Raw genomic sequence first — 11930 nt, forward strand, 5'->3', positions numbered from 1 at the left:
CGGGCACCGGGGGCAAACGCGGGGCCGGCGGCTGGCTGCCCGCGGGGGGTGCTGGGAGTTGTAGTCCGCCGGGACACCCGCGGCGCGGCACCTGCCCCGCACAGCGCCCCTCCAGCACTTCACCCCGCCGCCGTAAACCACCCTAGCACCGTCGCAAAACGAAGCCGCGAGGTCCCGGCTCCTGCCCTGACTGTCGCAAAAGCGTCCGCGCCTTGCGGCGGCCGCCCGCCGGCGGCGAATGGGGGGCGATGCAAGATGGCGGCGGTAGCTGAGGAGCCGCCGGAGGTGGCGGCGGTGAAGCCCGACCCCGAGGCGGGGACGCCGCCGCAGCCCCCCGCCGCCGCTCCCCCGGCCTCCGCCGCCGCAGCCACAGCCCCCGCCGCTCCTCCGACCCCGGCGGCTGAGGGGGAAGCGGCGGGGAACGGCGGGGATGCGGCGGCCGCCGCTAAGGCTGCGGCACCGGGCCCGGCCGCCTCCCCCACGGCGCTGGACCGGCAGACGCTCGTGGCCGTGCTGCAGTTCCTGCGGCGGAGCAACCTCCGCGAGTCCGAGGAGATCCTCCGCCGGGAAGCACGCCTGCTCGGCGACGACCTGGGAGCCGCTGCCCTCAGCCCCGCCGGAGCCGGGCTTTTGGGAGCAGCCGGCGGCGAGGGGGATGCCGGCGGCAGCGAGGCGCTGCTCAACCGGGTCACCGCCGCCGCCGCCATCTCGATAGGAGGCAGCGTCGCCACCGTCGCCTCTTCCAGCCCCGGGGTGGCGGCAGCAGCCGCCGTGCCGCCGGGGAAAGGTGGGGCCCGAGCGGGAGATGCAGGCGGTGCTGCCCCAGGCGGGAGCTGGAGGCTGCCCCAGTCCAGCGGGGCCCCTTGGGGATTTGGGGTGCTCGTGCCTCTCGTAGCCTCTTCTTGATGCTAGGGCATGAGGAGAGGGGTCAGGCTGTGCCTCCCCTAGGGTGGCACTCCCTGGGGGTTAGGCTTCATCATCGATGGGCAACCCTGGGCCCGCCTGGGTCCATCAGTCCCGCACACAACTTGGGAAGAGAGTGCGATCTCTCAGAGTGTGTCTCCTGGAGGAAGGGACCAAGGGTAGGGGATCTCATACTTCCAGGGAGCACTGTCAAAGGGAAGGGTGCTTCCCGTTGTCTGTGTCCTGTTAGCTAACAGCATTGTAAGAGGATAAATGTTTCCTTTGTAGTTCGAGGTGATGGTCCAGGATGTGGCTGCAGGGATAAGACCAGAGTCCTGATGTACAGGCTGTGTTTTAAAGAGCCATAAGATAATTATAGAGGAGGCTCTAAACGTTTCTCATATATGGGGTTGCCAGCTGCTTGAAATGTCCTACAGATATTTTAAGTCTAAGTACTTTTAGTCAAGGTGTTTTGTAGGGCAGCTTTATATAATATTGAAAGTGTTTTGGGAACTTATGTATCTGAGTTCAAGTAAGTGTATAGTGTGAAGTCTTTTTTTTTAATACAGAAAACAAAGCAATGAAAGTGTTTAATGACTGCTATGGAGTGTTAGCAAGTGACAAAAAGTCATTGCCCTTTAATGGTTCTGCAGTGTTCTTGTTTGCTTGATGAACTCCACTTGTTTGGTTACTAGAAACAAAATAATTATAGTGGATGTATTTTACTGGCTTAGAAAGATTCAGCTCCTCATTTGACAGTTTTTAGCCTTTCTGATTCTGGTGATGGTAGCGGCTTCTTTCCGCTTACCTTAGATGAATTAGGCACCGTGTTAAATACCTTATAGACAACTGTTGGCAGGGAAAACACAAAAAATGGCAAAGGGTGCTTGAAGAATAGGCTGATGGATTATAGTTACCTTACTGCTGTCCTCTCAATTGTATCGTTTCACTGTAAGGCTGAACAAGCACAAGACTTAATATTCTGTTTTGCTCGAGCGCCTCACCTTAGCAGAGTTGTTGTCAGCCTTTGTATGTTTGCTAGCTCTGTCAAGCAGTCTTACAAGCTGTTGTTAAATGCTTTTGCAGTTGGAGGAGGTGTTGTGGAAGATCAGCCAGATGTGAGCGCAGTATTGTCCGCCTACAATCAGCAGGGGGACCCCACGCTGTACGAGGAATACTACAGTGGATTAAAAAACTTCATTGAGTGCTCGCTGGACTGTCATCGGGCTGAATTGTCTCAACTGTTTTATCCTCTCTTTGTGCACATGTACTTGGAGTTGGTCTACAATCAGCACGAGAGTGAGGCAAAGTCGTTTTTTGAAAGGTAACTTGTTTTCATTATTGATTTGTGTTATTTGTTGTTTGCTTCTTATATTAAGTCTGAGCTTAAGGTGTGTGTGTACGCATTATTCTTTAATGCTGAAGGGATTTGGAATCCAAACTAATGATACTGTGGATTACTGTAATTGTTCTTAATCCTTTTCCAACCTCCTGTGTTAGAAAGTTGTGCAAACTACATTCGAACTGTACCCATGCAGATTTTGAGCAGTCTTTACGGCACCTTGTTTCAAGCTATCAACGAGGAGATGATGCTACTTTAGGGGAAGATTGTGGGCTCATTTTCTAGCAGTATAAAATTGCACTGAGATGACAGAGCAATGTATTCTATGAGTGTTTGCTGATGTCACAGTATCTATATTGAAATTCTCCTAATAGGATTAAAGGAATTAATTTATAGCTCACCCACCATTTTCTGTGCTTTTACTATATTTAATTTCTTTATCGCTTGAGGAAAAACTTAAATGCAGTCTGCTTTCTGGGTTCAGACTGATTATGAAATACTTCAGCTCAAAAGGGTAACTTTTTCTTCCCCAAATACAGTCAGCAAAAAAAAGGTCTGTAAATAGCAAAGATGTTTCCTGCTGTGAGTATTTTATAACGTGATTTGAATAAAAATGGAAAGCTTGTTTTCTATAGATAAATGTCAGCTGTTAGATAATGTGAGTGGAGAATGAGAAACATACTCAGTGGTAAATGTGCATATTTATAGAATGAAAAGTGCATCCAGGTAGTGTTACATAAGAAATGCCTTCTACTTCATGATACCACAAATTTGGGTTTCATTTACGTAAATAAGCATGTTAGTGTAACTATTTACTTCAGGCAACCCTTTGTGCATGTAAATTTCGCTGAGATTCTCCTGTTGAATACTTTTGCTGTATACAGTTAAGTCACTGATCTATTCCCCCCAGGATTAAATTTATTTCATCAGAAAAATAATTCCATAGTTAGTAGCTTCCAAGAGGTACTTACATATGTTTCATGTTAAAGTGATGTAAATAAATGTGCACTTACAAGATTTATTACAAGAGCATCATTTCCTGTCACGTTAATTTTTTTTCTGTAGATTTCATGGGGATCAGGAGTGTTATTACCAGGATGACCTCCGTGTCTTATCTAGTTTAACCAAAAAAGAACATATGAAAGGTAACGAGACCATGCTGGATTTCCGAACGAGCAAGTTTGTGCTGCGTATTTCCCGGGACTCTTACCAACTCTTGAAGAGGCATCTGCAGGAAAAGCAGAACAATCAGATCTGGAACATTGTTCAGGAACATCTCTACATTGATATCTTTGACGGAATGCCTCGAAGTAAACAACAGATAGATGCCATGGTTGGAAGCTTGGCTGGGGAGGCAAAACGAGAGGCAAATAAAGCAAAGGTAGGAGGGAAAGATTGTTGTGCTTTTATTATAGGAACAGTTCTGGAGCAGTTTTTCAGGAAGACACCTTACTTAGTCTAGACTGACTATTGTCACTTGAGATCTTAAAAGACAACGTGAACAGAAGAAAGGAAAATAACTGTACAAATAGCTGTTGGCCCCAGCAGAGAGATCAAAATGTGTCATGTAGAAGAAACTGTTGAATCCCTGTGACAGACAACTTTGTATTCTGTTCACTGACCTAGACTTAAACTCCTGAATCACTCTAGTTTTAAGGTGGACACCTGTGTCTTTGGCTTCCTTTTGTACAACAGCAGTAGTTCTTACTGCCAGTTGTAACTGCAAGGACTGTTCATGTAGATCTTGATAGTGTAGTGTCACAGTACTTGGCAAAATATATAAGCTGTAGGGATTTTGCTTTAGGGGAGTGCTGAGAGGTAAGGTGAGAACTTAGAGTTGTCGAGATGAGTTGTTGGGTAAAACAGCAGAACATGCACTACACTTGTTACAGGCTAACAGCAGTGTATGCGGTAATACTAAACGTACCAGTTTTAAAGGGGCAGCTCTATTGTTTGACTATAACATTAATAAATTTCCATTTCAAAACTCAGTTTTCAGCAAGAACAGCCGTTACAGTTTTGCATCATAACTGTCTTATTGGCTTGCAGGTGTTCTTTGGCTTATTGAAAGAACCAGAGTTTGATGTGCCTTTGGATGATGAAGATGAAGAAGGAGAAAACGAGGAAGGAAAACCAAAGAAGAAAAAACCTAAAAAAGATAGTGTAGGATCAAAAAGTAAAAAACAAGACCCTAATGCTCCTCCCCAAAACAGGTACCAAGGGAATGATTGTAGAGAAGTCTTGTTAAATCCAGTCTTGTCATGCCAAATCTGCATCTCTGGTTACATGACATTTTTAGCTCTTTGGCCATTTCAGCTGTAGCCAGCTTCAGCCATAAGACTTGTAAGGGAGGTTATGGAAAGCTTAGCATAAAACCCTCTGCCTTTGCCCTTCAAGTCGATCTAGATTTTCCTTGATAAAATTTTATTTGATTGCCAGCTAATCTTTTCAGGTCATACTCATTACTTACCTTGTTCCACTGCCTTTCTGGAATTCTTAAAGTTATTACCTCTTTTTCTCATCAGATAGTCTTTTCCATAGTCTTTTATTTTTCCAAATTCTTTTTTTTTCCTATTTGAGTATTGAAGTATAGGGTTGCATGGGAAGGTTCTTTCTCTGTTTAAACTGACAATCTGGAAGGTGCTTTTAGTCCGTAAAAATGTGTGCTTGTAGAATTCCTCTGCCTGAACTGAAAGACTCTGACAAACTGGATAAAGTAATGAATGTGAAGGAAGCTGCCAGACGTGTGCGTCTTGGCCCAGAGTGCCTGCCCTCCATCTGCTTCTACACATTCCTTAATGCTTACCAGGTTGGTAAAAGAAGACTTTGGGTAAAATGAAAGAGGGAATCAAAACACTAAACACCTTTATTAAGAAAGAAGACTTAGCAGAGTTGACAGGGGTTATCACGTTATTTGGAAGAAGCATTGAAAAATTTAATATAGTTTAATAAACTATTTCATTTCCACATTCCTTGGATTTGTTCTGATATTGCCTTTTTTTTTTTTTTTTTTTTTTTTACTTTTCCTATGTGGTCCTAAGTGTATTCCACAGAATACAGTAGATATTTTGCACCAAAGCACTGGAAAGAAGTATGGCTTTGTCAGCACTAACTGTGCTTCATTTATATATCTTTATTTTTAACGGTGCAAGAATTTTTATCTGTTTATTTCAAGTACATGTATACTTTTGTCCAATCTATCTCAGAGTAATCTCTTTTTTTAAGTTTTGGAAATAACTCTAGTTAATTTTCTTATTAGCATTTAGGATTTATTAATATTTGAAATGCATCATGAAGGATACAAACAACATAAATGGCTATTTTGTGTATAGGGTCTAACTGCAGTGGATATTACAGATGACTCTAGCATGATTGTAGGAGGCTTTGCTGACTCTACAGTAAGAGTGTGGTCTGTGACTCCGAAAAAGCTACGTAGTGTGAAAGCAGCAGCAGGTAATTAAGACCATAACACTTGAAATGAGCATGTACTGTTTGTGATGCCTGTGTTTTGTGTGAACAGAGATCATGTCAGGAGAGTTGTTTTCAGCAGTTAGATGTTGTCATTTTGAAGAAGCAATATGCGCACAGATGTGTGATTGCATCTTATGTATTACCATTAGAAATATATATATTCTTTACAGGTATGAGAAATCTGGTTGTGTAAACCTGCTGCTAGGTAGCCAGCACAGAGTTTGAACTAGCCGTAAATAGTGTGGAAATAGTCATCTTGCTTCTTGAGGGGGTGGTGCTATAGTGTGTAGGAGACAGTTGGGTTTAGGGGGTCTAGGGAAGAAAATAGAAGTACCCTGGAGGAAGTTAAAGGGTGGGACTTTGAGAAGGATGAAGGAAAATATCCTATACCGCAACACCTAGGCAAATTTGTGAAAACCAGACTTCTTTAATTCTGCTCTGTATGTAACAGTGTGTTGTGTTAGAAGCTAGATACCAAGTGAACGGTTCTTATTCTTGGTATTTAACTGAAATGTGTTTGCAATGTTCAGCAAAAAACAGCCTACAAGCTGAAAGTTGTTTTAAGTTTTGTGTGGTGTGCAGCTGTCAAAACATGCCTGAAAAGAACATTTGTAGTATATTAACTTTCTGGGAAAAGACAAAAATATGGCATCTCATGAAGTTTGTCTCAAGGCTGAACACTGTATGTATGAAAAACAGTACACATTAGGATTAATTTATCACTTGAGGGAGTGATTACTTGTGTAAAACATTATTTTCACCTTTTACAACAGTAAAAATGTTGTAAATGCCATTGTATATTTCAAAATTAGTAAATCCAAGGTGTTTTGTCCTGTTCACGATGTACTTGCCTCTTTTAGAGAAAATATTATTTGTTTTCATGGCATTTGTCTTTGAACTTCTGGCAGTTTTGATATGTGAACTTTAAAATATTGCAGACCTCAGTCTAATCGACAAAGAATCAGATGATGTCCTGGAGAGGATCATGGATGAGAAAACAGCCAGTGAGTTGAAGATTTTGTATGGTCACAGTGGACCTGTCTATGGCACCAGCTTCAGTCCTGATAGGTAAAATAAGTTTACAAGCTAACTAGCTTACTTGGCTTGAGTCTTAATTGTATGCTCTGAGATGCAATCATTTCTTAATCCAGCTTTCCCCAGGTTAAAGCAATTCTCATATATTCTTTAAAACAAGAGATTAAAAAACAGTATGTACTTATGAGAGTCTGGACAGTATAAAGGTGGTTTAAATGTCCAAAGTATAGCTCATGTGCAAGCGGCTACACGAGACTGCCATCACCAAAACACAGTTGAGAAGAAAACTTTGTGTGGAACATGAATATAGAATTTGTAGTTATGATTTTAGAAGGTGAACATGGTATGAATTTTCTTTCAGCAAATCTTGTCATTTAGTTTAGTTACCTTAAGATTTTTTTTGAAGTACCATTATGTGTTTACTGCTGTCTTTTTTCTTCTTTTTTTTTTCCCCTCCACATAAATGGAGTTCCTGAGCAAAGACTAGCTTTCCCCTCCCTTTATTGCCATATCATCAGAATTAGTCATCAGCATTCAAATGTCTCTCTTTTGGGCATAAGGGTCTAGGGCTGGATTCTTCTTGAATTGTTTACTATTGTTTACCTCACCAAAATGCTCATTTATCTGGGAGATGCTAAAGAGCAGCTGCCCAGTGCACAGCTTTTCTTATAGAATTCTTATTGACTTTATGCAATGGTTATACAGTCTGTAAGTTTCACATATAACATTCTATACTTTCTCCTGTTACAGGAACTATCTGTTGTCCTGTTCTGAGGATGGCACAGTCAGATTGTGGAGTCTCCAAACATTCACATGTTTGGTGGGCTATAAAGGACACAATTATCCAGTATGGGATACACAGTTCTCGCCTTATGGGTATTACTTTGTGTCAGGGGGACATGACAGAGTGGCTAGGTAAGAAACTAGATGAGTTCTCTACTTGTCAAGGTCATTTTTGTGGTGAATTAACCCTGAAAGTGATTAGCTGATATACTCTAGCTTAACCTATAAAAAGAAATAAATTTATTTCATGTGAATTAAGAGGCTAAATAAATGTTTTAATGTATTTTTTTTCGTATTCAACACACATCAGAAATAATGCCCTCTTATTTGGCTTGTTACAAGTGTTCTCTTGTTGTTTACTAACCATGATAGAATATTCTTTATTTCTCCCTTCTGAAAAGTGTACTTTTCCAGAATAGATCCTGCTAATTCAGTAAAGTGATCAGTAAGAAACCACTGCTTAATTATGTCCTTTTGTTCGTCATTGTGCAACAGATTCTGAATGTTATTATGGCACTTTATATTAATAAAGCTTTTCTTTTTCAGACTGTGGGCAACAGATCACTACCAGCCTTTACGAATATTTGCTGGCCATCTTGCCGATGTCACATGTACCCGATTTCATCCCAACTCTAACTATATTGCCACTGGCTCAGCAGACAGGACTGTACGGCTCTGGGACGTCTTAAATGGGAATTGTGTAAGAATATTCACTGGACATAAGGTAAAGGCACATCACTCATTGTGTGAAAGTGACTTTATTTTTGTGGTGGGATTCTGAAAAGTAGTGTTTGAAATGAGTACAGCTTGACTGGCTGAAAATGCTGAGACTTAACTAGTTTGGCTTTCCTCCCCCCGATGTCTGTTTTAGGGACCAATTCATTCGTTGGCATTTTCTCCTAATGGACGATTCCTGGCTACTGGAGCGACAGATGGCAGAGTTCTGCTCTGGGATATCGGACATGGCTTGATGGTTGGAGAATTGAAAGGGCACACTGACACTATCTATGCGCTTCGATTCAGTAGAGATGGGGAAATCTTAGCATCAGGTAAAATTCAGTAGAAACAACGAAGCTTCCATTGTGTTCCATCAGTCTGAAGTGGAACGATGTAATGGAACGATTCCTTAAATCGAGTAAGGCAAATGAGAATCGCTTCCGTAAGCAAAAGCAGCAAGTTAAAATTGCTAGTAGAAAGTATTCCAGGAACTGATGGAAAGGTGTTACCAAGTTAGGTGAGAGTGAAGGTTGGGTTTGTGTGCAGTGCAGGGGGAGGAAACTGGAGTCAGAAATAACTCTCAGGCAGACAAGAAGTGGCTGGACCAAGGCTGCAATTGTGAGAACTGTAACGTGCATTCACTATGATCAAGGCTTGTTAAAATTGTTTCCTTGGATGAGAGCATGCTTTCAAGGGCATTAAGTATTCAGTTTTGAGTAAACCTGCTTTTTGAGCTGCTTGTTTTCCTGTTTTACTGACTTGCTCTATTGCAACTTTTTATATAACTGTTTTATGTATATAAAAGACTTTAAATTGTTGCTTTTTTTTTTTTTTTTTAAAGGTTCAATGGATAACACAGTTCGACTATGGGATGCCGTGAAAGCATTTGAAGATTTAGAAACCGATGACTTTACTACAGCCACTGGACATATAAACTTGCCTGAAAACTCACAGGACTTATTATTAGGTACATACATGACCAAATCAACCCCAGTTGTACATCTTCATTTTACCCGCAGAAACTTGCTACTAGCTGCAGGAGCCTACAGTTCACAGTAAATGGAGAAGCTGTAAGACTGGCTGTGCCAAGTTGTTGCAGTAGTGACCTCAGGATGTGAGACAAGGAGGAATGTCTTGTACAGGTGGACCTCACCGGTCTGTTGCAGGAAAAACAAAACTATGTAAACTAACTCAAGCAGCGTCTTCTGAGTTCTGCTTTCATATTTATCCACAGTTTGAAAATGCTGGAGATTGACAGGACATCATCGTGGCTTTAAAGGAAGGAATTGTTTCATGGTGCTTTTGATAAAAAATATATGTATGTATGTATATGAAAATGGCTGTCTCCTCTCAGAGATGGTATTGAGCTCTGCTGAAACTTTTGGGAAGTTAACAGCCTTGGTATGTGTTCTCAAATGATTTTTTTAAAGCACTTAATTTAGGGTTGGCAAATGTTTAATCAGTCTCAAGCACAGGTAAAAACTGTTCAGAAAAGAATGTAGTTTAATTCACTATAGCCTGGGCTGGGCAACAGGTATAGTGAGAGTATCACAGCAACAAATAGGGCATTGAAAAAATAGGCCCAACAGGCAGAAGCTTGTGGGGAACTGTGGAGAAGTTACATACGGATTTTATGCATCCAAGCACCAAGTCCTGAAAAGATTTCAAACTCCTGTGCTTTTTTGAGGTATCAGAAATGCAGATCTTGTTATTCTGTTTTCACAAGTAGCTTCTGCTGTGTGATAAGCAACCAGAAATACAGTGTGAACACATTGGAGGGGCTTGAGGAGAAGGGACTGAGGCACAGCCAAAATGGTTCACACACTTTTAAAAAGAGGGGAATTAATCCTGTCTTATTAGATCTAAAAGAGCTTCAAAAACCTGCATCCTTTGTCCATATTGTTTAGTATATCAAACTGTAAAACTAGTGGACAAGACATTGAAACATTATTACAGAGCAAGCAGCTTAACCAGTCCTAGGTGTGATTATCAGCTTTGAAAGGCTAGCTCATCTGCTGGTGAGATACTTTCCACCCAGAAAACCACCCCAGTAAGTCTTGCTGGACAACTAGTAAAGCAGAGAGCTTTGATTCTGAGGAAAAGTAAAATATGCAAAGCACTGGGAGATAGAACTTTTTGGGTCTTTGAACAGGAACATCACTACCAAAAGAAAGCCCTTCCCCTCCTTTTTTGTTGTTAATCTTACAAGCTCTATACCAGGAAATCTGTTTTGTGTTCCCTTTTAATGACAATAAGGGCATGGATCCTTGTATAATGGCTGAGTCTCTAGTGAAAACGTGAAAAACAAGACTTGACATTTCTAAAGTAACATAAATGGAGAACTACCTCTTATCATCCTTTCTCTGACTCTAACCCTTAGAGTAAAGGTGCATTAGAGGCATTAAACGTCAAGATAAAGGGTGGAAAATTCATTAGGAAATTCACCTGGAAGTTTTCTTTAAAGACAAAGTATTTTCTTTAAAACTAAATTATTGAAATTATTGAGGTGTGGTGTTTTTTTCTTTTTCTTTTTTTTTTTTTATGCGGAATGGTACCTCAAAATTTCCTAGCACCCAATACAACCCGTTGGATTTAATTACGGTGAATCAAGCAAGTTACCTGAAAGCATGTACAAATTTGACAGCTTAAAGAAAACACTGCCACATTCTGCCTTTGTATTTTGTACAGTTTTATACTTTTGATAGTATAATAAATACTAAAACCTCACAGCTTGTGTTCATAGACTGTATGTTACGAGAAGATACTTTTCTTCCCTTGATGGCTGCAATGGAAGCAAGAATGCTGCTAATACATGTTAGTACTCCTGAGAGAAACAGGGTAGTTCAGAAGTGCTGTAGCTGATGACCAACTGTTTAATGTAAATTTAGTTCAAGTGGCAGATGATACATTTTAGCTAATTACATGCATTACAGTTACCACCACCTATCAGGAAAGCTGTATAGAGCAGAGGCAGTTGGTGTAAACATAAGACAGATTTATTCCTGTTCTTAGGACACTAGATTTTATTCAGAAGGGTGGGCCAGCATGTATAAATGACTTTAAGAATACACTAATGAGAGTGGGAGAGCACAAGAACCTTGTGTAATTTCTTTGAATTACCTTCTCCCTTTTTTTCCAAGCAACTGTGCCCATCTCCTGATGCCCTATGTTTAGGAATTATGTTTGCAGCATGCTTGAGAATCGAAAGTCCTAGGTTCAACCCCTGCTGCTGGCAGCTTTCCAAGAGGCACAGTGCTGCATAATCACATTCATGTCAGCACTAGTGTGAAAACTAAAGAACTGAATTTTACTGAATATTGAGGGATAGAAAGACCGTGGGTAGAGAACATGATAGACCACCTTTAGTGGTGGGTACAGAGGGGCTGCATATACCTATCTGGTAGGAAAATCTCATTAAGATACTGTGTCCAGAAAAGAAACAGTACTGAACTACTTAAGTTACTATCTGTGAACAGGTAGGGTTGGAACAGTTCGGTAACAGCAAATAGTAAGCTATTTTCACGCTGCAGTTACCTCTTTAAGAGAGGCCAGTACCAGAAAAAGCTCAAATACCGTAATTAGTAAAAAAAACCCTGTATTTCACTGTTCTGGTCCCCCCAATTCCTCCCACTCTCCTTCCTGACCCCTTGACTAAGACAGCTTACAAGAACAAGACAAA

At 41.4% G+C, this 11930-nt stretch overlaps 1 protein-coding gene across 1 annotated transcript; it reads left to right on the forward strand.

The window, feature by feature from the left end:
* Window positions 1-209: 209 nt before the first annotated feature.
* On the forward strand, window positions 210-10978 carry TAF5 (TATA-box binding protein associated factor 5). Its single transcript, XM_035329480.1, has 11 exons — window positions 210-787; window positions 1990-2227; window positions 3311-3626; window positions 4295-4458; window positions 4919-5054; window positions 5578-5698; window positions 6655-6784; window positions 7502-7666; window positions 8081-8258; window positions 8406-8583; window positions 9093-10978. Exons 1-11 carry the CDS (start codon window positions 256-258, stop codon window positions 9308-9310), a joined length of 2376 nt encoding a protein of 791 aa, XP_035185371.1. The 5' UTR covers window positions 210-255; the 3' UTR covers window positions 9311-10978.
* The last annotated feature ends 952 nt before the right edge of the window (window positions 10979-11930 follow it).

Source organism: Oxyura jamaicensis, chromosome 6, assembly GCF_011077185.1.
Source record: "Oxyura jamaicensis isolate SHBP4307 breed ruddy duck chromosome 6, BPBGC_Ojam_1.0, whole genome shotgun sequence".
Classification (NCBI taxonomy): domain Eukaryota; kingdom Metazoa; phylum Chordata; class Aves; order Anseriformes; family Anatidae; genus Oxyura; species Oxyura jamaicensis.

Bases quoted from the DNA above. Each gene is read 5' to 3' on its own strand.
- TAF5 (XM_035329480.1), top strand. From the start codon at position 256: ATGGCGGCGGTAGCTGAGGAGCCGCCGGAGGTGGCGGCGGTGAAGCCC. The intron at 2,228-3,310 runs GTAACTTGTTTT...TTTTTTCTGTAG, and splicing joins GCAAAGTCGTTTTTTGAAAG to ATTTCATGGGGATCAGGAGT. The intron at 8,584-9,092 runs GTAAAATTCAGT...TTTTTTTTAAAG, and splicing joins TGGGGAAATCTTAGCATCAG to GTTCAATGGATAACACAGTT.